Source organism: Aedes albopictus, chromosome 3 (assembly GCF_035046485.1).
Source record: "Aedes albopictus strain Foshan chromosome 3, AalbF5, whole genome shotgun sequence".
NCBI classification, from domain to species: domain Eukaryota; kingdom Metazoa; phylum Arthropoda; class Insecta; order Diptera; family Culicidae; genus Aedes; species Aedes albopictus.
Genome location: NC_085138.1, coordinates 432,421,666 through 432,448,492, shown reverse-complemented (window position 1 = coordinate 432,448,492; position 26,827 = coordinate 432,421,666). Strand labels below are relative to the sequence as shown.

At 39.7% G+C, this 26,827-nt stretch overlaps 1 protein-coding gene across 1 annotated transcript; it reads right to left on the bottom strand.

The window, feature by feature from the left end:
* Positions 1 to 264: 264 nt before the first annotated feature.
* Positions 265 to 12,688, bottom strand: LOC115268016 (putative nuclease HARBI1). Its single transcript, XM_029875903.2, has 4 exons — positions 12,189 to 12,688; positions 11,991 to 12,130; positions 3,119 to 3,296; positions 265 to 2,154 (listed from the first exon to the last, which is right to left on the bottom strand). Exons 1-4 carry the CDS (start codon positions 12,417 to 12,419, stop codon positions 1,474 to 1,476), a joined length of 1,230 nt encoding a protein of 409 aa, XP_029731763.2. The 5' UTR covers positions 12,420 to 12,688; the 3' UTR covers positions 265 to 1,473.
* Positions 12,689 to 26,827: the final 14,139 nt, after the last annotated feature.

Sequence of the window (26,827 nt, the reverse complement as noted above, 5' to 3'; positions counted from 1 at the left end):
AAGAGATCCCTGGAGGAATTCCCGAATCACTGGAGGAGTTCCCGAAGGGATCCCTGCAGGAATTCCGGAGTGAATCCCTGGAGAAATTCCCGAAGAGATCCCTTGAAAAATTCCCGAAAGAATTCCCAATGCAATTTCCGAAAGATTCTGTGGAGAAATTCCCAAAAGTATCCCTGCAAAAATGCCCGAAAGAATCCCTGAAGGAATTTCCGAAAAAATCACTGGAGGAATTCCCGAATCGCTGGTGAAATTCCTGAAGGAATTGAGAATTCCTTCTGGGGTTTGTTCGAGAATTTCTCCAGCGCTTTCTTCGGAAATCCCTCCAGGAATTCCATGGGGAATATTTCCAGGGATTCATTCGGTAATGCCCCGATTCCTGGAGAAATTCCAGAAGAATCTCTAGAGGAAATCCCGAAGGGATCCCTGCAGGAATACCCTATATAATCCCTTGAAGAGTTCCCGAAAGAATCCCTTGAAGAATTCCCAATTAAATTTCCAAAAATTGGAGAAATGCCCAAAAGAATCCCTGAAGGAATTCCCAAAAAAAATCATTGCAGGAATTCTCGAAGGGATCTCTGGAGAAATTCCTGAAGGAAATGAGAATTCCTTCTGGGGTTTCTTCGAGAATTTCTTCAGCGAATACTTCAAGAATCCCTCCAGGAATTCTTTGGGGAATATTTCCAGGGATTCATTCGGAAATTACCCGATTCCTGGAGAAATTGCCGAAAGATTCCCTGGAGGCGTTTCTGGAAGAATTTCCGATGGAATCCCTGGAGAAATTCCCGAACATAGCACTGGAGGAATTCCCGAATAATTCCCTGGGGAGATCTCTGGAGGAATTCTCGAAAAAATCCCTGGAGGAATGCCCGAGGGAATCCTTGTAAGAATTCCGGAGAGAATCCCTGAAAGAATTTCTGAAGGAATCCCTAAAGGCATTCCCGAAGGAATCCCTAAAGGCATTCCCGAAGACATCCCTGGAGGAATTCCCAAAAGAACCCTAGAGGAATGCCAGAAAGAATTACTGGGGGAATTTCCGAGAGAATCCCTGGACAAATCCCGGAAGGAATATAGAATGCCTCCTGGGGTTTCTTCGGGATTTTTTCCAGGGGTTTCTTCGAGAATCCCTCCAGGTATTCCTTGAGGTATTCTTCCAGGGATTGCTTAGGAAATTTGCCAATTCCTGAAGGAATTCTTGATGGAATCACTGAAGGAATTCCCGAAAGAATCCCTGATGGAATGCCTAGAGGGATTTTCAATGGAATCCCTAGATAAGTACCAATGAATGATGAGTCGGGAAAATGACATAAGTAGGAAGGGTGATGTCATTCAAAAATGTAAAAAAAACACTACACAGTTAACGTTACACATTGTATTCAGATTTGCAACTAAACTTTCGTTATTGTTTAAATGTGCATTTATAGCAAAGGATTTTTACAAACAGCACTTATTCAAAAGCTGGAAAATAATCATATTTCATCGGGAGCTTAGATTGTTGGCGATTGATTCTCGTTTCAGTTCACCTAATCTACGGAGAGCAGCATTACGGGCAGCTTGAGATCCACTAACAGATGTTGTTGGTGTGTTTCGTTCTCCTTGATATGCTCGTAACACATCTTCCTCTTCATCGTCTTCTTCTTCCCATTCATCGCCCAAGTCAATGCAAAGATTGTGCAAAGTGCAACATGCCAGCACGAATTTGCTCATTCTTTCAACGCGAAAAAAATCAAGTCGCATCAACTGTCGAAAACGGTTCTTCATTATCCCAAAAGTATTCTCAATCCTTACTCTGGTTTGGCTGTGGGCTAGATTGAATTTCACCTGTTTTGCTGTCAAATTTCCATAATCCTTGAATGGAGTGATCAAATAGTCGCGCAACGGGTATGCAGCGTCTCCTAGCAGATGATATCTGCCATAACATTTCTCCTGCAGTTGATCACTGATCGGTGATAAAGAGAATATTCGTGAGTCATGGATACGACTGGGAGATCCGACACATACGTCAATGAACCGCCTCTTAGAGTCACAGATTCCCTGAAGCGTAATTGAAACCATGTCATGCCGATTGATATAAGTAGACCGGATTTTGTTGGCAGGCTTTCTGATGCTAATATAGCATCCATCAATGGCTCCAATAACGTTATCAATGCCAGCAATCTGCAATGGAAAATAATTTACCAATTAAATCAAAGCGCAAAAAATAAAAAAATATAAAAATGCGGTAAAAACTATTACTATAAAACAGACAAACAGACGTAAACACTCTAGTCATTTCCATCGAACACCGATTTATTGGTCAATTTGAAAAGTTGTTAGTTAGCGCCTCACTCGTGGCGCTCACATCGGTTTTGTTCGAGTTTGACTTTTGCTCACTACCTCCACCTAAATCAAGGTTGGCCAAACTCGGTCTTTTTAGTTTTTTTTTTGCGAATACAAGCGGTGGCCAAAATGTATGGAACAGGTAACTTTTACTCTCACAATAAAGTTCAACAAGCTGTAACTTTTCATAGAGTTTATCAAAAATTCTCAAATTTTGACTTTGCATCATTGTTAAATTTTGTACATTTGAGCTAGATTGGTTAATCTTTCGCGAAGCTAGAAGCGTTCTCGTAAAACTGTTTTTAGACAACAAATTTTTGAATTGTCATATCTCCGAAACTAGTGAATCGAATTGAATGAAATTTTGAACGTTTATCAACAACATATTAATGTTTCAAATACGTTGGAAAAAGTCATGTTGGATTGACATTTTCGGTCGAACCGGTATAGTTTTATTTGTTGTGAGAAAATAATACATTTTATAACGTCGTTTCAAGTATTAATAAATTGTTAATGAATATGTACTCAAAATTTCATCAAGTTCGATCCACTGCTTTCGGAGATATGACAGTTCAAAAATTAATTATCTAAAAACGGTTAAGTGAACGGTTCTAGCTCAACGAAAGATTAACCAATCGAGCACAAATTTGTACCAATGATGCACATATATTAGGTCAAAATTTGAAAAATGGTGATAAACTGAGAGACTTTATTTCATTATTGGAGAAATGAGATGATTTGAGTTAAATACCACTGGATTCTCTGTTTTAAAGCTAAAAATGTACACATTCGGCATACTTACTCCTTTGAAACCAGCCGCAACTTGTTGTTTTTCTTCCTCCGACTCTGGGAATCGAATCACAATTGAAGAGATATCGCAAAAAAAGTTCAAAATGTTTTCCAAACATCTGAAATATGTAGCTTCACACATGTTGAACATATTGGCAATCTCTCTGTATGAGTTTTTGTTTGCACAAAACCTAAAAAAGTGAAGGATTAGAATAAGTTGAAATCTAAAAACCGAATGAATGATTTTAGTCAAGTTTAGTTGGTCAGTACACAAAATTATAAAACAAAAATGTAATGGCAAATTTCGAAGGAATAATGGAATCCCAGAAAATCTATGAGGAATCCCAGAAGGCACTCCTTGAGAAATCGTAAATGAAATTGCTTGAGGAATTCTAAAAGAAATTTTTGGCAATATTCCCAAAGAAAAAATTGGTGAATACCCGGAAGAAATGGTAAAATTTCTTTCCAGGAGTTCCTTTTAAAGTTCTTATGGCAGTTCCTTTTAAGATTTTTCATAGAAATTCCCTTCGGTAATAAATACATGAATTTACTCTTGAGAATTCTTTAGAGCTCTTTTCGAAGGCTGCTTAAAAAGTTCCTTCCGGGATTATTCAGCAAAGGAATAAAAAAGTTCTGGAATTCAACCAGTTATGCCTCCAGGTTTTCATTTGATAAATTCTCAGATAGCTCCACATGTAACTTCCTGAAATCTTTACTTCTCCACACTAGCGTGCGCAGTGCTCTTGCTTAGGGGGGGGGGGATCACTACAATGATGGTGCAATATAATATTATTATGATCATGGTACAAAATAGAATTATGGTGTTACACGCAATAAGAATTTCTAAGAAAGGGTTTCAACATGCTGTGGTGCTAACATCGCCAAGTACTTGATATTGGGATTCTGGAGAAGGCTTCGGATGGTGATGATTTCAAGACAATGCGAAACTTTAACATGAAGTCATTATCTCGACTCTCATACAATTTTTTAAACGTATTAAATGCAATAGAAAACATCGAGAAAATTATCAGTTATTTAAAAAAAATAATGTCGTTCTCGAGGAGTTCCTTCAGACATTCCTTCCGGAAATTTCTCCAGGAAGCCTCATATTCCTCCAAAAACTCCTCAAAGAATGCCTCCAGGAATTCCTTCAGAGATTTCTCCTGAAATTTCTTCTGGGAAAAATCCTCCAGGAATGTCTGCCAGAATTTCCCCAATATTTCCTCTAGGAATTGCTCCATGGATTCCTCCTGAAAATCCTAAAATAATTTTCGCGGATGTCTTTTCGAAATTCCTCCAGATATTTCTCTAGAAATTGCTCCAGAAAATTATCCAGGAATTTCTACAGGAATTCCTCCAGGGATCCTTCTAACATTCATCCAGAAATTACCCCAGAAATTCATTCAGAAATTTCTCAAGGTAGATCGCCATAAATTCCTCCAGGGATTTCTCCAGAAAATCCTCTGGCAATTTCTGCTAGAATTCCTCCAGAATTCCTCAAGGAATGTTTCCTGGAACCAGGGATGCCATATATACAGATTTAACTGTATTATACAGATTTTTGAACATTCGTACAGATTTCGATTTATATGCAATACAGATTTTTGAGCTAGAGGGGCTATTTTATTTTTGTATGGGATACAGCTTTTTCACCCAAATTTTGTATAAGATACAGATTTTTGAACTTCTCACGGATGTCTACCAGGAATTCCTCGAGAAATTCCCTCCAAGAAGCTTTAAATATTTATACAGAAAATGCTTAAGAATATCTCAAGGAATTTCCCTAGTTATTCCTCCAAGAATTCTTCAATAAATTCCTCCAAAAAATTCTCTAGGAATATCTGAAGAAATATCTCCCGGAATGCAAACAGGGATTCCTCCAGGAATTTCTTCATGAATTCCTCTAGGAATTCTTCAGGTATTCCTCTAGAAAATCCTCCAGGAATTTGCCCAGGAATACCTCCAGGAAGCCTAAAATATTTCTCCAAATTTACCCCAAAGAATTCCTTCGGGATTTCCTCCAGGAAATTCTTCATTAATCGTTCCAAAAATTCTTTCAAAAATTTCTTCTGAAGTACCGCCAGGAATTTCTACAGGGATTCCTCCAAAAATTTCTGCAGGGATTTTTCAAGGAATTCCTCCCCGGATTTCTCCAGAAATCATATAGAAATTCCTCCGTAACTCTTCCAGTAATTCCTCCAGAAAATTCTCTGAAAATTTCTCCAGGTGTTCTCCTAGGTATTCCTCCAAGAATTCCTCCACGGATTTCTCAAAAAAAAAAAAAAATCCCGGATCTCTTCCAGGAATTCCTGTAGAAATTGCTCGAGAAATCCCTGCAGGGATTACTTTATGGATTTCTCCTGAAATTTCTCCAGGGATTCAATCTGAAATTCCTTCACGCATTCCTTCAGGGATTTCTCGTATTTTCCCAAGTTCTCTGCAAGATTTCCAAGGATTCCTTTAGGAATGCCTCCAGGGATTCCTCCAAATATTCCTCCTGAAAATCTTCCATGAATTTCTTCTGGAGTGCCTCCACGGGTTTTTCCAGAAAATCTTCCAAGAAGTCCTCCATAAATTTCTCCAGAAATTTGTCCAAGAATTTCTCCAGAAACTTCTCCAGGAATTTCTCCAAAAATTTCTACAGGAATTTCTCCATGGACTTCTCCACAAATTCTTCCAATGATTCTATCAAGAATTCCTCCAGATATTTCTCCAGGAATTCCTGCAAGGATTCATCAATGAATTCCTCGAATAGTTCTTCCAGAGATTCATGCAGGAATTCTACCAAAAACTCTCTGAGGAATTCCTACAGCAATTCATCCAGGAATTCCTCCAGGAATTATTTCATGGATTCCTCCACGCATTTCAATCTGGGATCCCTTCACAAGTATACTACAAGTATACTTAGAAAATTCTCCACGGTTTTTTTTTTCAGTGATTCATCTTAGAATTCCTCCAGGGATTTCTCTAGGAATTCCATAAGTAATTCCTTCAGGATTTCCTCTTCATATCTCTTCATTAATTTATTAAGAGGTTTCTTCATAATTTTTTGAAATAATTCCATCATCTATTCCAGGGATGCATCCAAGAGTTTCTCCAGGATTACCCGAATATTTTTTTGAGTTACTTCAAGAATGTCTTGAGGAATTCCTCCAGTGATTTGTGTCGGAATACTCTATGATAATTTTCAAGGGATGCATACAGGAGACTGGAAATTCATCAAAAAGTCATTCTGGAAATCTTTCGCAATCATCTTCAAGAAATTTTTGAAGTTCATCCACGGATTTGTTTGTACCCTCTGTAATTCCTGTAATTCCTTCTGTAAAGGAATTCCTTCAGAAATATTTCCAAATTTTCCAGAAATGTTTTCAGGGTTCGGGAGTGCCTCAATTGTTTCTTCTAAATTGAAATATTCATATTCGAATTCATTGAACTGAAGTTCAGCTGAACTGAATTTCAACTACAGTGGATGACACCACAAGACGCCGCTTTCATTATCTCGTCTCTTCTTTGTCATGTTCATTCTCGGCCTCGTGTCTATGGGTAACTGTGTTTGTTTATTTGTGTTCGTTTTCGCACAAATTGAACAACATTGTGCTGATTGTTTTCGACACTGCCTGGAGGAATCCCGGAAGGAATTCCTGAAGGAATCCCGGAAGGAAATCCTGGAGGAATCCCGGAAAGAAATCCTGGAGGAATCCAGGAATGAATTCTTAAAGGAATCCCGGAAGGAATTCCTGGTGGAACTTCAGAAAGAATTCCTGTAGGAATATCTGTAGGATTTCTTGAAGGAATCTTTGGAAAGAAATCCTAGAGGAATCCCGGAAGAAATGCCTAGAGGAATTCCGGAAGGAATTCCTAAAGCAATCCCGGAAGGAATACCTGGAGGAATCGCAGAAAGAAAACTTTAACGAATCATACAAGAATGTTCTGGAAATTTCCAGAAGCAATTCTTGGTGGAACTCTAAAATTATTTCTTGAGGAACTACGAAAAGTATTCGTGACGGAATCTAGAAAATATTTTTGCGAAACACTTTAAGAAACTCATGGGGAAATGCCGCAATGGACCCCAGAAGAAATTCTCGAAGGATTCATGGACTAAATGCATAGAGCAATACTGGATGAAAATATTGAGGTAATCCCAGCTGCATTTTGAGTAATAGATCACGGTCTTTCTTCCTGGAGGAATCCCGGAAGGAATTCCTGGAAGAATACCGTAAGGAATTTCTGGAGAAATCCCAGAAATAATTCCTGGAGGAATCTCGGAACGAATTTCTGGAGGAATCCCGGAAGAAATTCCTGGAGGAATCCCGGAAGGAATTCCTGGAGGAATCCCGGAAGGAATTCCTGGAGGAATCCCGGAAGGAATTCCTGGAGGAATCCCGGAAGGAATTCCTGGAGGAATCCCGGAAGGAATTCCTGGAGGAATCCCGGAAGGAATTACTGGAGGAATCCCGGAAGGAATTACTGGAGGAATCCCGGAAGGAATTCCTGGAGGAATCCCGGACGGAATTCCTGGAGGAATATCGGAAGGAATTCCTGGAGGAATCCCGGAAGGAATTCCTGGAGGAATCCCGGAAGGAATTTCTGGAGAAATCCCGGAAGGTATTCCTGGAGGAATCTCGGAAGAAATTCCGGAAGGAAATCGTGGATGAATTCCGGAAGGAAATCCTGGAGGAATCCCGGAAGGAAATCCTGGAGGAATCCCGGAAGGAATTCCTGGATTAATCCCGGAAGGAATTCCTGGAGGAATCCCGGAAGGAATTCCTGGAGGAAACCCGGAAGCAATTCCTGGAGGAATCCTGGAAGGAATTCCGAAAAGAAATCCTGGATGAATCCCGGAAGGAATTTCTGGAGAAATCCCGGAATGTATTCCTGGAGGAATCTCGAGAGGAATCTCGGAACGAATTTCTGGAGGAATTTCGGAAGGAATTTCTGGAGGAATCCTTGCAAAAATTCCTAGAGGAATTCCGGAAGAAATGCCTGAAGGAATCCCAGAAGGAATTTCTGGAGGAATCCCGGAAAAAATTCCTGGAGGAATCACGGAAGGAATTCCTGGAGGAATCCCGGAAGGAATTACTGGAGGAATCCCGGAAGGAATTCCTGGAGGAATCCCGGACGGAATTCCTGGAGGAATATCGGAAGGAATTCCTGGAGGAATCCCGGAAGGAATTCCTGGAGGAATCCCGGAAGGAATTTCTGGAGAAATCCCGGAAGGTATTCCTGGAGGAATCTCGGAAGGAATTCCGGAAGGAAATCGTGGATGAATTCCGGAAGGAAATCCTGGAGGAATCCCGGAAGGAATTCCGGAAGGAAATCCTGGAGGAATCCCGGAAGGAATTCCTGGATTAATCCCGGAAGGAATTCCTGGAGGAATCCCGGAAGGAATTCCTGGAGGAAACCCGGAAGCAATTCCTGGAGGAATCCCGGAAGGAATTCCGGAAAGAAATCCTGGATGAATCCCGGAAGGAATTTCTGGAGAAATCCCGGAATGTATTCCTGGAGGAATCTCGGGAGGAATCTCGGAACGAATTTCTGGAGGAATTTCGGAAGGAATTTCTGGAGGAATCCTTGCAAAAATTCCTAGAGGAATTCCGGAAGAAATGCCTGAAGGAATCCCAGAAGGAATTTCTGGAGGAATCCCGGAAGGAATTCCTGGAGGAATCACGGAAGGAATTCCTGGAGGAATCCCGGAAGGAATTCCTGGAGGAATCCCGGAAGAAATTCCTGGAGGAATCCCGGAAGGAATTCCTGGAGGAATCCCGGAAGGAATTCCTGGAGGAATCCCGGAAGGAATTCCTGGAGGAATCCCGGAAGGAATTCCTGGAGGAATCCCGGAAGGAATTCCTGGAGGAATCCCGGAAGGAATTCCTGGAGGAATCCCGGAAGGAATTCCTGGAGGAATCCCGGAAGGAATTCCTGGAGGAATCCCGGAAGGAATTCCTGGAGGAATCCCGGAAGGAATTCCTGGAGGAATCCCGGAAGGAATTCCTGGAGGAATCCCGGAAGGAATTCCTGGAGGAATCCCGGAAGGAATTCCTGGAGGAATCCCGGAAGGAATTCCTGGAGGAATCCCGGAAGGAATTCCTGGAGGAATCCCGGAAGGAATTCCTGGAGGAATCCCGGAAGGAATTCCTGGAGGAATCCCGGAAGGAATTCCTGGAGGAATCCCGGAAGGAATTCCTGGAGGAATCCCGGAAGGAATTCCTGGAGGAATCCCGGAAGAAATTCCTGGAGGAATCCCGGAAGGAATTCCTGGAGGAATCCCGGAAGGAATTCCTGGAGGAATCCCGGAAGGAATTCCTGGAGGAATCCCGGAAGGAATTCCTGGAGGAATCCCGGAAGGAATTCCTGGAGGAATCCCGGAAGGAATTCCTGGAGGAATCCCGGAAGGAATTCCTGGAGGAATCCCGGAAGGAATTCCTGGAGGAATCCCGGAAGGAATTCCTGGAGGAATCCCGGAAGGAATTCCTGGAGGAATCCCGGAAGGAATTCCTGGAGGAATCCCGGAAGGAATTCCTGGAGGAATCCCGGAAGGAATTCCTGGAGGAATCCCGGAAGGAATTCCTGGAGGAATCCCGGAAGGAATCCCGGGAGGAATCCCGGAAGGAATCCCGGGAGGAATCTCGGAAGGAATCCCGGGAGGAATTCCTGGATGAATCCCGGAAGGAATTTCTGGAGAAATTCCGGAAGGTATTCCTGGAGGAATCGCGGAAGGAATTCCTGGAGGAATCTCGGAACGATTTTTTGGAGGAATTCCGGAAGGAATTTCTGGAGGAATCCTTGCAAAAATTCCTAGAGGAATTCCGAAAGAAATGCCTGATGGAATCCCAGAAGGAATTTCTGGAGGAATCCCGGAAGAAATTCCTGGAGGAATCACGGAAGGAATTCCTGGAAGAATCTCGGAAGGAATTCCTGGAGGAATCCCGAAAGGAATTCCTGGAGGAATCCCGGAAGGAATTCATGGAGGATATCCGGAAAGAATTCCTGGAGAGGAAATCCTGGAGGAATCCCAAAAGGAATTTTTGGAGGAATCCTTGAAAAATATTGTATAGGAATCCCGGAAGAAATGCCTGGAGGAATCCCGGAAAGAAAGCCTTAGCGAATCATCATGCAAAAATCTCCTGGGAATTTCCAGGAATTCTAAAATTATTTCTTGAGGAACTACGAAAAGTATTCCTGGAGGTGTCTAGAAAAAAAAATTCTGAAAAATTTTGGTGGAAACTCATATGGAATTGATGGATCCCAGAACAAATTATCATGGACTAAATGCCTGGAGCAAATTCTTGAGGTTATCCAAGCTGCATTTTCTGTAATAGATCACGGAATGTCTTCTTAGAGGAATGCTGAAAACAAAATCTTGGAGAAATCCCAGAAGGATATGTTCCCGCAAGGATCCCAGATGACATTCCTATAAAAAATACCTTAAAGAATTTCAGACGAAACTCCTGAAGCAAATTCTTAGTCCGGGAGCGGTAACGTCGTGTACTGAGTACATGCACTGAGGCATGTACCATGAAAAATGCACGCTTGTTGTACACAGTGTAAGCGTGGTGCCGCTGAAGGTGGTCGAATACGCGATTGCTAGTGGGGTAAGGAAGATCCTGGAGGAATCTTGGAAGCCGTTCTTGAAGAAATCCAGGAAGGAATTTCCGAAGTAGTGTCGAGAGATGTTTCTATAGAAATACCACAAAACTTTTGCAAGAACCCCAGAAGGGATTTCTAGAGGATCCCGAATTGCGGAATCAATCCTGGAATAAATTCCTAATTAAATACCGGTAGTAATCCGGAAAGGAACATCTCGAGGAATCCCGGAAAGAAATTCTTGGGAAAACCTAAAAGGAGGAACCCCTGTATAAAGTTCTAAAGAAATTCTGGGAGCAGTTCTGAGAGGGCTCTCGAACGGAATTTATATAGCAGTCCCCAGAAGAGACACGGATATAATTCCTGAACAAGTCCGGAAGGAATTGTAGGAGAAATGCCAAAAAGCACTGCTCGGAATTCTAGAAACAATTCTGGAAAATCCTCAAAGAATGTTATATAGGATTTCCCGGAGGAATCCTTGAATGAACTTCAGAAGGAATTGTTTAGGGAACCCCGGTAGGAACTATCCTAGACAGAACTCCTGCGAGAACCTTAGAAGGAATTGTTGGAGAAATACCAGAAGGTGCATTTGCTTTGTAGTATTTTTTCGACGAAGAACGCCCGTATTTATCAAAATAAAACAAGCATTTATTTATACCTATTTACACACGTATTTTCCGTTTACATTATGAGCTTAAAACGACAAATCGTAACGGAACGACGCAACGGCAATTTTAGGAGATTCCGTATTTGCCGTTCATGCCGTTCTTATTGTGTGGCAGGATCTCTTGGAGAAATCAAAAAAGGAACTCCTCTCTCTCTCTCTCTCTCTCTTCTTGGCGTAACGTCCTCACTGGGACAAAGCCTGCTTCTCAGCTTAGCGTTCTATGAGCACTTCCACAGTTATTAACTGAGAGCTTCCTCTGCCAATGACCATTTTGCATGTGTATATCGTGTGGCAGGCACGAAGATACTCTATGCCCAAGGAAGTCAAGGAAATTTCCTTTACGAAAAGATCCTGGACCGACCGGGAATCGAACCCGTCACCCTCAGCATGATCATGCTGAATACCCGTGCGTTTACCGCCTCGGCTATATGGGAACTCCTGGAGATACTCAATTAAAAATCATCTCCATAGTTTCGGAACGATTGAAAACAATAATATTGAAATGGTAGTTTTTCCTACTTTTGGTGACCTAATCATTTATGGTTTAAATGACACCGCTACCGAAAAGAATCCGAAGATACAATCAATCTAGAAGAACCGGAAGACCAACGAAAGTAAAGCAACAATATCTTACCAGAGAAACGAAAGCATCTGTTGTTTTGCCGGAACATTCTTACGTCCAACGCCAGCATTTGCAACATAGAACTCAGAACCTTCGTATCTGGACACGAGATGTTCCGCTGTTGATCTTTTAAGGCGGAAATTACGGCGGAACTGTAAAAAAGCAAAGAAATTAATCAAAGAAACATGTAATTAAAAACCAATTACCTACCTCTTCGTCGGAATATTTGGCGACAACGTCTTCCACAAAATTCTCCACCCGATGCCTCTTCTGCCGATCTTTCCGACCACACGCCTTGAACAGCAGATCTTCAAAAACAGGATCGTCAGAGTCTGATTCTGATGATGATGATGATGATGATGCACACATCAGATAGCTGGAAACCGCCTGTACAGCGGCCTGCACAACGCCATGCAGCAGATTTCCCCCCGGGTTACTCATTTTTGCACACTTTTTTCAATCGAGAAATCAACTACGAACTGTTACTAAAAACGTAAACACGAAACCGATTTGACAGATGTATGTTATCAGTGTATTGGTGCAACAGGTTCAAACTGTAAAAGAAGTCAGTGCGAACCCGTCGTCTAAAAAGTTCAACCTGGTGCGAACCTAGGTTGAACCTAAGCGAATAAAGAAACATTTTGACAGCGGTTAGGTTGGAACTGGGGCGAACCTAGGTTGAACCTGAACAAAAAGAAAAACGGCATTAGTGTAGGAAAACAAAAACTATTTCTGATTCTGAGTAAGATCAACCCAGTGACTGAGTAGAAATTTTCCTCGGTAGGTAATAATTAGAACCTGACAAATGTACATTTATTCGTTAAGTGGTAGGTAAGTTAATCGCCAAGATGTATGCAACACACGAACCATTAAATATATTAATATGTTCGGGACGTTCATAGACTACGTCACATTAAAATTTTCCATTCTAAATCACTTTTCTCCCTCTACGTCAACATTTTAACATTTTCATCTTCAAAATGTGTGCATGGATTATTACACTTTGTGAGTACCTCTTAAAGCGTGTCGTGATTCACGATTGCTCCCTTGCCTGAGCGAAGCACACGCTTAAAAATGTTACATTAATATATGTACTATACGTAACGTATACACCTGCAAAAAAAATTACTCGGTTTCTGAGTTGGTCTCACTCAGAAATCGACAAATCCTTTGTTTTCTTGCTCAGTTTATATTAATGGTGGGACAACTCAGTAACAAATTTTGAAACGACGTTTTCAAAATTTGTTACTGAACTCATTGGCAACGGGTTGTCCCACTTTTAGCTAAAACGAGTAAGAAAAATAATCGATTTTTCGATTTCTGAGTGAGATTATCTCAGCCACTGAGTAGATTTTTTTCTTGGTGTACTAATTAGAACCAGGTAAGCGGTAAGTTAATCGCCGAGATGTATGCAGCACACGACCCTTTAAATGTACTAATGTGTTTGGGACGTTCTCAAATTACGTTACATAAAAAATGTCCTTTTTCAACCCCTTTTACATGTATCTCCAAAACATGTATCGGGATTATCACATTTTGCAGATATACCTCAAAATTTGACGTGATTTATTATCGCTACCTTACCTGTTATAACGCACACGCTTAAAAAATGCTACATCAAAAGGTGTATAATAATTCACTACTTTTCTAGCTTAAATAAGATCTTCAAAACCACTTCGTTGAATATGCAACTTAAATTTACTACATCTACTGTTGGGCTACAGTAGAATATAGTTTTCGCTACAATTTTGTCAATCTAAAACAATGCGAGTTAAATTCACAGCTCAGGTGAATTTTTTTAGGGTTCCCGATAAGCGTTTGTGTCTAGACTTGGAAAATGGGAACGTGGGAATGAGAAGTATTTATTTTGTGGTAGCTCGCAAACTTTTTCAAATATCTCCGAAATGGCTTGAAATATCCAAATCAAATTCAATAGCGTTCAACTAAAACCTATTCCCTATCAAATAAAACATGTTGCGGCTCAATCGATTGACATTTACTAGGAAAAACATAAGCTCATTTCTTTACTTAGCATTATTAGCACACCAATACACACATACGGACGGACATTAAATGCAGCAAATTTTGCTCAGTTCGTCGAGCTGTGTCGATTGATAGGGTCTTGTACCATTTGGGCAGGTGTACCTATTTTGGGCACTTGCGGCTATAACTAAGTCAATTTCAAACCGATTGATTTGAATTTTTGTATAGAGTTAGGGACGTACAGTATCTAACTCTGTACAAAAATTCAAATCAATCGGTTTGAAATTGACTTAGTTATAGCCGCAAGTGCCCAAAATAGGTACACCTGCCCAAATGGTACAAGACCCTATATGAGACGTGATAATCTGAGCTTTCTATCAAAAAATGATTTTTGGAATGAAATGATAGCCTTTCGGTACAACTTTGTTGTACGAGAAAGGCAGAAATGCCAAAAAACGCTAAAACAAGTACACTGAACGAAAACCCCATCCCGAAATCGACTGATTTGTCCGACCATCCAGTCCAAAGTACCAAAATCGTGTTTTCGAATGACGAATCAGTCATACGGCAATCACCCTAAAAATCGGATGACGATCATCTTATTCGCGTATGAGTCGACGCACGCTATGTGAATGAATATTAGTTGCAGAGCGAAGGCCACACAGATGCACCGAATTTATTCATCGATAGCGTAACAAGTTCCTTGATCGTGACACCCGGGACGTTGACGATTTTGATTCGCATGTCCTATACTGGACATGTCATATTTTTGGAAAAGGGTGCCCGCAAGGGTACCCTGGCCAAGCACATATATTTTGAAAAAGATAGCGGTGATATTGTTATCAATCGCTAAAAAACAAAGTTGTCCGACCATATGGTCGACATTCTATTTTCATATCGCTGTCATCCGGTTTTAAGATGACATCATTCGGTCGGTGGACCATACGGTTTCCGACCGAATGTCGTTAAGGGGCGTGATCGTATCGCCTCTCAGTCGATCTTGGGCGGGGGGTTTCGTTCAGTGTAGAGTTTTCATACCTTACAAGGTTGTTTGATTTTGAGTTTTTGGCATATTTTTTTTGGTAATTTGTTTATTCGTGTGCAGTGTTGCCACATTTTTTTCGGTTTTCATCTGTGATTTTGGTCAAAAAAATCTTTTTCATCTGTAGGAAATTTCAGAAAATCTTAGTAAAAATCTGTGATAGGTTAATGTCTCCAAAATCGAATATTTTTGAACACTTTGTTTAAAAATAACGAAAAAAAAAATGTTCTTAGAATAACGTCGACCAAAACACTCCCAGGTTGCATCTGAAGATCATCAGAAACCACAAGAACGTCGAAAACAATGCGCCTGAGGCTTGGCCTAGGCCATGCAACTAGAAGATTTAATTTCTATTATTTAAATTTTAGTACCTGAAAATTAGGGTATGTGTGCCATCGGTAATCTCATGCTCCCATTTTCATCCTATTCGAAAACAAGCGATTACGGCACCGATTGACTCCGTTCTTTTTGTTTTCATTGGTGCTCACTTCCAACAAAAAATACAAAAATAAGAAACAAAACAAACAGCGCTTCAATCCTTTGTTTTTCGTGGGATGAAAATGGGAGCCACATGCTTAATAAGGGAACCAATACCCTATATTAAAGCTTTTTTCACGAAAGTCATTGTCATTGTTTTAAAAATCTTAAAAATCTTTTTAATTGCAAAAATCTTTGATCTGTGATCACAGATATCTGTAGGCGAAAATCGGAAAAAATCTGTGTAATTCTAGGTAAATCTGTGTATGTGGCATCACTGTTCGTGTGTAACGTGTACTAATTAGAACCCGGTAAGCGGTAAGTTAATCGCCGAGATGTATGCAGCACACGACCCACGAAATATACTAATATGTTTGGGACGTCCTTAAATTACGTTACTAAAAATTGTCTATTTTCAACCTCCTCTTTTCTTGCAGCCAAACTTTTTGCATTGTTTCTCTGAAGCATGTGTCGGAATTATCACATTTTGCAGATATCCCTCAAAATGTGACGTAAATTATGGTCGCTCCCTTACCTGCTACAACGCACACGTTTAAAAAATGCTACATCAAAAGGTGTACAATTCACTACTTTTCGAACTTGAAATATAACTTCAAACCCACTCCGTTGAATATGCAACTTAAATTTACTACATCTACTGTTGGGCTATAGCAGGAAATGGTTTTTGTTACAACTTTGTCAATCTAAAAATATATGAGTTAAATTCACAACTCAGGTAAATTATTTTAGGGTGTCCAAGAAGCGTTCGTGTCTAGGCTTGGAAAATCATGGGAACGTGGGAATTAAAAATATTTATTTGTGGAAGTTCGCAAAGTTTTTCAAATATCTCTGAAATGGCTTGAAATATCCAAACCAAATTCAATAGCGTTCAACTACAACCTATTCCCTATCAAATGAAACTTGTTGCGGCACAATCAATTGACATTTACTAGGAAAAACTTAAGCTCATTTCTTTGATCTATTATTAGCACACACATACACACACATACACACACACATACACACACACATACACACACACATACGGACGGACATTTGCTCAGTTCGTCGAGCTGTGTCGATTGATACATAAGACTTGATAATCTGAGCTTTCTATCAAAAATTGATTTTTGGAGTGAAATGATAGCCTTTCGGTACAACTTTGTTGTACGAGAAAGGCAAAACGTGTTAATTCGCGAAACCGTGTTAATTAGCAAAACCGTGTAAAAAAACCGTGCTAATTCGGGAATCCATGTAAAAAAAAACTGAGGGAAATCTGAAAATATTTGAAATTCGGATATTTGAGGTTTGTTTTAGAGAGTTAATAAGGAAAAAGGGGGGGGGGGGGTTGGGTTGTGGGTTGAATCTAGGGGTTAGTGGGGAAGGGGACAAGGGATAAGTTATGGGGAGCAGAGTGCATACTGTTTCAAAGGAAGATCGCAAAGAATAATTTGGGGTGTTAAGGACTGTCTAGACGGACGAAATGAAGAATCCAGGAGACTGTCAACACCCTACAGGTCCACGAAGCATGGTGGTGTAGAGAAAGATGTTCCAGGACACCCAGGAACATTCGCGAGAAAAAATTTCCAAAGAGGATCTAGGACCTCCAAGAACATCCATGAGTAAAGTCCTGAATATCTACAAGCGTTATCAATGGTTTGTTGTCACATTACTAATACAGTGTAGCGTCCTACAGGTCCAGGGAGCATAGGTCTTTAGAGAAATAATTTCCAAAAATGATCTAGGACCTCCAAGAACTTCCGCGAGTAAAGGCCTTATGATCTACAAACGTTATCAATGGTGTGTTGCCACATTACTGATATAGTGTAGCGTCCTACAGGTCCAGGGAGCATAGTCCTGTAGAGAAATAATTTCCAAAGATGATCTAGTACCTCCAAGAACTTCCATGAGTAAAGACCTGAACATCTACCAGCGTTATCAATGGTTTGTTGTCACATTATTAATACAGTGTAGCGTCGTACAGGTCCAGGAAGCATAGTTCTGTAGAGAAATTTCCGAAGATGATTTAAAACCTCCAAGAACTTCCGCGTTTAAAGGCCTTAAGATCTACAAGCGTAATCAATGGATTGTTGTTACATTTCTAATACGTTGTAACATGCTACAGGTCCATGAACATTTTTTCTGTATGGATCTAATTTCCATAGATGTTGTAGGTCATCTAAGAACTTCCACCTGAAGACCTGAAGATCTACAACCGTTATCAATGGTTTGTTGCAACACTACTGATACAGTGTAGCATCCTACAGGTCCAGGGAGCATAGTTCTGTAGAGAAATAATTTTCAAAGATAATTTAGGACCTCCAAGAACTTCCACAAGTAAAGGCCTTAAAATTTATTAGCGCAATCAATGGAAGCTCCCAAGAACTTCCGTGAGTATAGACCTGAAGATCTACAAGTGTTATCACTGGTTTGTTGTCACATTACTGATACAGTATAGCGTCCTAAAGGTCTAGGGAACATAGTTCTGTTGAGAAATAATTGCCGAACAAGAACTTCCATGAGTGAAAGCCTGAAGATCTACAAGCATAATCAATGAATTGTTGTAACACTACTTTTTTTAATCTGGTTCATTTATTTGGGGCTCAATCGCGTATAACGCTTTACGGAGCCGAGGATCTTTCTTTGTACTTATTAGTATACATTATACAGAGTAATAACTTTTAAATGATATCTGTTAGTGATGGGTGGAAGCCAGGGTACTCGTGGCAGCTCGAGGTTAGAAGGTCACATTTTGAGGGATGGACATGGTAAGGATTGGGCCAAAGGTTTCACTGCAGATCATCCAGGGGTGGATCGCATCTTGCTAGCGTATTCGGTGCCTTGTTGTTACACTACTTACACGGTGCAAGATGATAAACGTCCGAATTCTAAATACCTGAAAAATAAAACGCTCGAATTTCTATCGGCCAATAAATCACTCGCCCGAAAATAACGTTTCCCGCACAATAAATCGCCAAATGCATTGTTGCAATACTACATCTGGAATTGCGGTCCAATTGTTTACCATAATGCAAATGTTTGAAATTTTAATCCCAATGCCTGCATATCGTGCAGTGATATTCCGTGATTGAAAAATAACGTTTATTACATACATAACAAGCGTGATGTTACTGTCGATAGTTGTTTGTTAAGGCCTATATACGCAAGAGTACTTGGAAGACCTAAAACATTCTTGGAAATCAAGACTCTACAGAACTGTCTTCCATGGACCTGTAGGACGTTACACAGGATCAGTAATGCAACAAAACTCCATTGACTATACTTATTGATCTTAAGGCCTTTACTGGCGAAAGATCTTGGATTATCTAGAAAATATTTGAAAATAACTTCGCTATAGAACCGTGCTCCATAAATCTGTATGATGTTACACCGTATAAGTAATGTAAAAGCAATTGATTAATTACACTAGTAGATTCAGCCCTTTACTTGCGGAAGTTCTGGATGACCTAGAACACGTTAACGGAATCTTGCACCAAGGACCTTTAGGATGTTTCACCGCATCAGTTATGTAACAACATTTTATTTTAATACTTGTAGACCTTACGGCTTTTACTTGCAGAAGTTCTAGGATTATCTAGATTGTTTTTGGATAGTAGATCTCTACAGAATCATGCTTCATAGACCTATAGGATGTTACATGGCATCAGTAATGCAACAATTACCGATCGATTTTGTATATAGATCTTGAGGCCTTTACTCGTAGAAGTTCTTGGATGCACTAGATCATCTTTGAAAATAACTTCTCTGCAGAACCATGCTCCATGGACCTGTAAGATGTTACACCATATTAAAAATGTAGAAAAAAATCCATCAATTACGCTTGTAGATATTAAATTCTGCACTCGTGGAAATTCTGGATGACCTAGAATATCTTTGGAAAAAAGTTCTCTACAGAACCATGCTCCATGGACTTGTGGAATGTTGTACCGCATCAGTAATATTACAATAATCTATTGATTATGCTTGATTCTGATCTTAAGACCTTATCTCGCGGAAGTTCTTGGATGACCTAGAACATCTTTGCAAATGACATCTAAGTGTTCAATAAATTTGTATGACTTTACACCGTATCAGTAATGTAACAACAATTGATTGAATACGCTAGAAGATCTTCAGCCATATACTCGCGGAAGTTCTTGGAGGTCCTGAATATCTTGGAAAAGTACGTCTCCACAGAACTATGCTCTGAAGACCTGTAGGATGTTACATTATATCAGTAATGTAACTACAATCCATCGATTACGCTTGTAGATCTTAAGGCCACTACTCGCGGAAGTTCTTGGTTTTCCTAGAATATCCTTGAAAATAACATCTCTTCAGAACTATGCTCCATGAACCTGTAGGATGTTACACCGTATCAGTAATGTGACAAAAATCCATTTATTACGCTTGTAGATCTTGAATTCTTGAAATTCTTGAAATTCTTGGATGACCTAGAGCATATTTGGGAAGTTTCTTTTCTACAGAACTATGCTGCATGGATCTGTAGGATGTTACACCCCATCAATAATATAGCAAAAATTAATAGATTACGCTCGTAGATTTTCAGGCCTGAACTCTCGGAAGTTCTTGGAGGTCCTAGAATATCTATAAAAACTACGCATCTACAGAACTGTGATCTAAAGACCTGTATGATGTTGCATCGTATCAGTAATGTGACTACAACCCATCCATTACGCTTGTTGATCTTAAGGCCTTTATTCGCGGAAGTTCTTGGATGCCCTAGAATATCCTTGAAAACAACATCTCTTCAGAACTATGCTCCATGGACATGTAGGATGTAACACCGTTTCAGTAATGTAACTACAATCCATCGATTACACTTGTAGATTTTAAGGCCACTACTCGTGGAAGTTCTTGGATGCCCTAGAATATTCTTGAAAATTACTTCTCTTCAGAACTATGCTCCAAGGACCTGTAGGGTGTTACACCGCATCAATAATATAGAAACAATTAATTGATTACGCTCGTAGATTTTCAGGCCTGAACTCTCGGAAGTTCTAGGAGGTCCTAGAATATCTATAAAAACTACGTATCTACAGAACTATGCTCTAAGGACCTTTAGGATGTTGTGCCATATCAGTAATGTAATTACAACCCATCCATTACGCTTACAGATCTTAAGGCCTCTATTCGCGGAGGTTCTTGGATGCCCAAGAATATCCTTGAAAAAAAAACATCTCTTCAGAACTATGCTCCAGGGACATGTAGGATGTGACACCGTATCAGTAATGTAACTACAATCCATCGATGACACTTGTAGATTTTAAGGCCACTACTCGCGGAAGTCCTTGGATGCCCTAGAATATTCTTGAAAATTAATTCTCTTCAGAACTATGCTCCATGGACCTGTAGGATGTTACACCCCATCAATAATATAGAAACAATTAATTGATTACGCTCGTAGATTTTCAGGCCTGTACTCTCGGAAGTTATTGGAGATCTTAGAATATCTTTTAAAACTACGTCTCTACATAACTATGCTGTAAAGACCTGTAGGATGTTGCACCGTATCAGAAATGTGACTACAATCCATCGATTACGCTTGTAGATCATAAGACCTTTGTTTGCGGAAGTTCTTGGATGTCTTAAAATATCCTTAAAATTACTTCTCTTCAGAACTAAGCTTCATGGATCTGCACGATGTTACACTGCATCAGTAATATAGCAACAATTAATTGATCACGCTCGTAGATTTTCAGGCCTGTACTCGCGGAAGTTCTTGTAGGTCCTAGAATATCTTGGAAACGTAAGTCTCCACAGAACTATGCTCTAAGGACCTGTAGGATGTTGCACCGTATCAGTAATGTAACTACAATCCATCGATTACGCTTGTAGATCTTAAGGCCACTGCTCGCGGAAGTTCTTGGATGCCCAAGAATATCCTTGAAAATAACATCTCTTTAGAACTATGCTCCATGGACCTGTAGGATGTTACACCGTATCAGTAATGTAACAAAAATTCATTTGTTACGCTTGTAGATGTTGAATTCTTTATTCGCGGACATTCTTGGATGACCTAGAGCATATTCAGGAAGTAGTTTTCTACAGAACCATGCTCCATGGATCTGTAGGATGGTACACCGCATCAATAATATAGCAACAATTAATTGATTACGCTCATAGATTTTCAGGCCTGTACTCTCGGAAGTTCTTGGAGGTCCTACAATATCTTTGAAAACTACGTCTCTACAGAACTGTGATCTAAAGACCTGTATGATGTTGCACCATATCAGTAATGTGACTACAATGCATCGATTATGCTTGTAGATCTTAAGGCCTTTATTCGCGGAAGTTCTTGGATGCCCTAGAATATCCTTGTAAATTACTTCTCTTCAGAACTATGCTCCATGGACCTGTAGGACGCTGAACCATACTCCAAAAATAACCTTTAGGAAACCCCCCATTTAACCCCTCCTAGCCCCCATATATTAACCCCCCCCCCCCCCCTTCAAGAAACAGACCCCCCCCCCCCCCACATCCCTTTCCCTCAGACCTCTTACATCATCATCCGCCTCCACCTCATACCACTTTTCAACTCCCTTGCAACCCTTTCCCATAAATCCCATTTCTTCCTTTTAGTAAGAGTTCCCTTCTAGACACTTAGCGCGAGAAAGTTGAAAAAACCGTGTTAATTCGCGAATCCGTGTAAAAAAAAACGGTGTTAATTCGCGAAACCGTGTAAAAAAACCGTCTAAAAAAGACCTTAGTGTAATCAATTATTGCTAACCCAAAATCGAAACTGTTTGATGATAGAGCTTCACCAGAGTTGCAGTGTTTACCGACTTAAAGTTACCGTTCGAAAATCGCAATGCAAGGCTTAAAAATCTCTAAACTCGTGATGTACGATGTTAATCCCATTATTTTCAAGTTGGGACAAACTTATGTCGCATGGGTTTGTTTGTCGCAACAAATACAGGTTGCGACATTGTCATTATTGTTGGGCGATGGTTGAATTTTGATTCACTGGAATAATTCCATAATCAACTCCTGAAGTAATTTCCGAGAAAGTATTATTCCTACTTCCTAAAAAAACTGCAAAAAAACTAGCGATATTTCAGAAGATATCTGAAAAATATCTAGAGGAACTTTTATACTTAAAGGAACTTATCGAAAGTTCTGAATAAGTTCATGACCAACTTTCAAAGCTTTTTCGGTAGGAAATAATTTAGGAAAAAGAGTGTTTTTTAAATTTTTCTCAATTTTGTATCAATCGTGTCGACATTGAAATGATAAATTAGCAAAATATGCTTCCGATTCTTGATAATAAACAAGAAAAAATCTCCAAAAAGCGTAGTTTTGTCTTAATTTTTATCGGAATTTTCAGAAAGTAAAAGAAATACTCCGAATAAAAAAAAAGTTTGCATTGCGGAGCTCATTAGGAAACAGTATGCTTAAAATGACGCTCAGGGTCCACTGAATTCCAAGTTCACAGTTCTTACTACATATTCAAGTATATGTCTTGCTAATTTGTTTTCTGGCCACATGCAGCATCAAACACGTATCACAATTCCCCTCTTTTCGTGAATTATGTTCGTGCCATAAAGTGATTATTAAATATGAATTTCATGGAAAGCCATTACTTCCATCCCGTCGATCTTTCGCCATCAGGCATGACACTAATCTCTTCCGGATCACGTTCTTTACACTACTTTGCTTTTAAATCCTTCATTATTCTCCCAACTTGGGCAGCACTTTCTCTAATTGGCCCGCGCATGTGTGATCCAGAACCGCATGAACCAACAACTTCAGCGACGACGACGACGACGACGACAAAACACCGCCGGAGGTCTCACATTTTGTAGCTATCGCATTCAATTCACACCAACCGTCACGACCTTTTTTTCTTTCGCTTGGCATCCGAATCATTGCTGGAGTATACTCCAGGTATCACTTCAGTCTGTGATAGGCGAACAAATAGGCACCATCGAAAGTGAACCACCCGGCGTCTCCATTGTTCTGTCTCGGTGATCGGGACCTAGCAGCGCAAATGGCATCCTTTGGTCGGTCGCGTAATCAAACCACGGTGGTCACGCTTCTCGGCTACCAATGATCGCGCTTCCGGCTTTTATCTGCGGTCACTTTCACCCTCCGTTCATTTTACTTTCATTGATATCGTTTTGCGCGGATGAATGGCAGTGCTTTTTGTTCGGAGCACAACACTAACCTACCGCTATTGGCGTGACTTGGCAGTTTAGAATGAATCCCCTACAATGAGGGCATAATGCTCGCTAAACGTGACGTCATCCGTCCCGCAAGGCTTCAACAAAAGCACTCAACTTGGAGCACAGAGGCGAACCGTGATGGATTGTAAACCAATTGATCGGTTAAAAATGGTCTTATGATTTACGATCGCGTGTGGTGGTGGAATTCGCAATTCAGTGGGAATTGCTGCTACAGCAGCAGCAACAAAGTATGGACCTGCGATAAAAGGCTACTTCCAAAGGAGCGGGCAATTTGTTTGTCGGGAGTTGCTTGGACCTGATGCGAAATAATGCTGTAAAATACTTGCCCTCTTTTGGAATTCTGGGCGAGAAGGGCCGAAGAAGCGCTTTTTTTGTTCACATGGTGGAGCGATTACATGCAATAAAATGTTAAAGAAGCTATACACAGGCGAAAACTGGTTACGTCGTCAATGAACAATTTATTAAACGGAGGCAGTGAATTTTCTGTTGACGTCATTTTTACATAGTTTCAACAAGCAATCAAACCATCTCTTAAATTTCAATTGTAAACGATAAAAGAAAAATCAAGGAAGAGCCGAAAGCTTTGCTTCAGAGATCACTTCTTTACCAACTTCGGAAAGGTTGTTCAGGACAACGATTGTTTTGTAATAACTTCTTCTTTTTCTTGATGGCTCGACGTTCACATTGGAACTTAGCCCGCCTCTCTTCAACTTAGTATTCTTTGAGCACTTCCACATATATTAATTGAAGGGCTTTCTTTCCCTGCCATTGCATGAATTTGTATATTGTGAGGCAAGCACAATGACATACTATGCCCAGGGAGTCGAGAAAATTTTCCCGACTGGAACGGGAATCGAACTCGCCGTCTCCAGATGGGCCTTAACCACTAGATTATCTGGAGATTCCATGTGTAATTACACAGCGAAACCAAATTTGACTTAAGAGCAAACTTATGTGTCTACGACAGATTTTGAACCAGTGAATCTGAATCCAGGCTCAGGTTTGTTCCAGCACGTCATAATTTTATTTATAGGGTAAAATATACGATTTTGAGCTTTTTTTACTGCAAGCCATTAAGCAAGGAAATATTTTGTCAAGCATTCAAAAGGTAAATTGATGAATTAACATGTACATTAACGACTCATGCAAAATATTTCGTTTTACAAAATCCAATTTGATAGTTTTAAGCGATGTAAGTTAGGTACGATATTTCCCATTACAAGCTACCCTCCAAAAGTTGCATGTAATTTTACTTACTAACGTAAAATGCTAAAATCTATCAAATTTGATTTGGTAAAACAAAATATTTTGCATGAGTCGTTGATTTAGATGTTACCACACCACTGTTCATATTTTTCCTCGCCGCCCGAACAAAATTTCCACGCCGATGCTGAAACATCAAAGATTTTTTTTTAATCGCTAGCACTTTACGAACCACCTGTTATGACCTGGTAGCAATAATAGTGGTATTTTTTTAATAGTTTGTATTTTTTTCTTATAAATTGTTTCCGTATCATCATCATCATCATCATCATTTCTTACTGCAACACATACTTCGAAGATCCTTGCGTTTGAAGATTTTTATGACAATTTACGTATGCCACTTTTGAAAGGTTAATATTCGTATTCTTGGAGTCTTTTTCATTATTCCCTTGGCAGTTTTCCGGTTAAACTCCTGTTAGACTATTGGTTGAGGCTTGATATAGCCTCTCCGACGACGGGTAACTGAATTCTCGATTTTTCTGAATATTTAATATAATAACGGATTTTTCTGGGGATTCTTCTAGAGATTCCACCAGAGATTCCTTTTTGATAATTTTCCACGGGTTGCTTCAGAAACTTTTCAAGTTTCTTTAGAACTTTCGAACTGGAAGATACCCTAGAGGATCCCTTCAGGAATTCCATCTGAATAAATGCTTAAGAAATTTCTCCATGAATTATTTCGGAAATGTCTTCGCGAATTCTTTCAGAAACCCATCCACGGTTTCCAGACATTCTTTCATCGATTCAAGAAATCAGAATTTTTACATTAATTTCACCAGGGATTCCTTAAACAATCTTTCAAATATACTTACAAAAATATTTTGCTGGGATGCCATAGGATGATTCAGCGATTTGTTAACAAGTATCTCCCTAGTTTCCTTTCTCGATTCTTCCAGAAAGTTCTTTAAAAAATTCTCAATAGATACTTCCATACATTTTCCTACGAATTTTTATGGATTCGTTTTGAAATTGCTCCATTGGTAAGAAAGTCTATATAAAATGCATCACGCAAAAATTGTCCATTTCAAACCTCCCGTTGCCCTCTGTAATTTTTTTGTATGAGACCTCTGGAATTAAACCCTCTTGCTGATTTCCCCTTTCTCTCAAAAACAAAACGTATTTTTTCTTTCTTCAAAATATCTACAAAAATTCCAATAATCAAAGGATTCCTTTAGGAATTCCTCATGAAATTTCTCCATCGATTCCTTCAAAAAATCATTAAGGGATTCTTCAATAAATTTCTCCATGACTTCGAGCAGGAATTCTCCAAAAAATTCATGCAGAAATGCATGCTTCAGGAGTTCCTCCAGGAATTTCTCCATGAATTTTCTCAGAAATTCTTCCAAGATTTCTTTAAAAGATAACTTTAGGATATTCTCTAGAAATGTTCCCTAGAACTACAACAAAAGTTTATTTAAAAATTTCTCATGAGATTTTTGTAAGGACTGTTCAATTTATAAAACGGACAACTTAAAAAAAGACGCGTAGTTCAATTTTAACCACCCTTGCTTCGTTGTTCAGTACATGAGCTTTCATTATAGTAATCATTTTTGAATCTAATAAAAATTGTTTTATTTTTTAGAAAATCGGCCAGGTGTTAAATCAGGTGAATTTTTCGATTGCCGAAAATTGAATATATATACAAAATAACTGTTCACATATGATATATCGTTTTTAATATCAAAAAAAGTATGTGCCATGCTGCAGCAGCATGAGTAATAAACATTCTGGCAAAATTTAAACTCAATTGGAAAATTAGTTTTTGAGATATTTAAGTCTCAAATGAGCAAGCTTGCTATTTGGTGAAAACATTCGCGAAATGATGCGATTCGCTTTCGACAACGAATACGTTTTCACCCTTCCTCGCTTTATCAAAC

Excerpts from the sequence above, each read along its gene's own strand:
- LOC115268016 (XM_029875903.2), bottom strand. The coding sequence starts at position 12,419 with ATGAGTAACCCGGGGGGAAATCTGCTGCATGGCGTTGTGCAGGCCGCT. Across the intron at positions 12,131-12,188 it reads CCAAATATTCCGACGAAGAG|TTCCGCCGTAATTTCCGCCT; the intron begins GTAGGTAATTGG and ends GCTTTTTTACAG. Across the intron at positions 2,155-3,118 it reads TTGCGGCTGGTTTCAAAGGA|ATTGCTGGCATTGATAACGT; the intron begins GTAAGTATGCCG and ends TTTCCATTGCAG.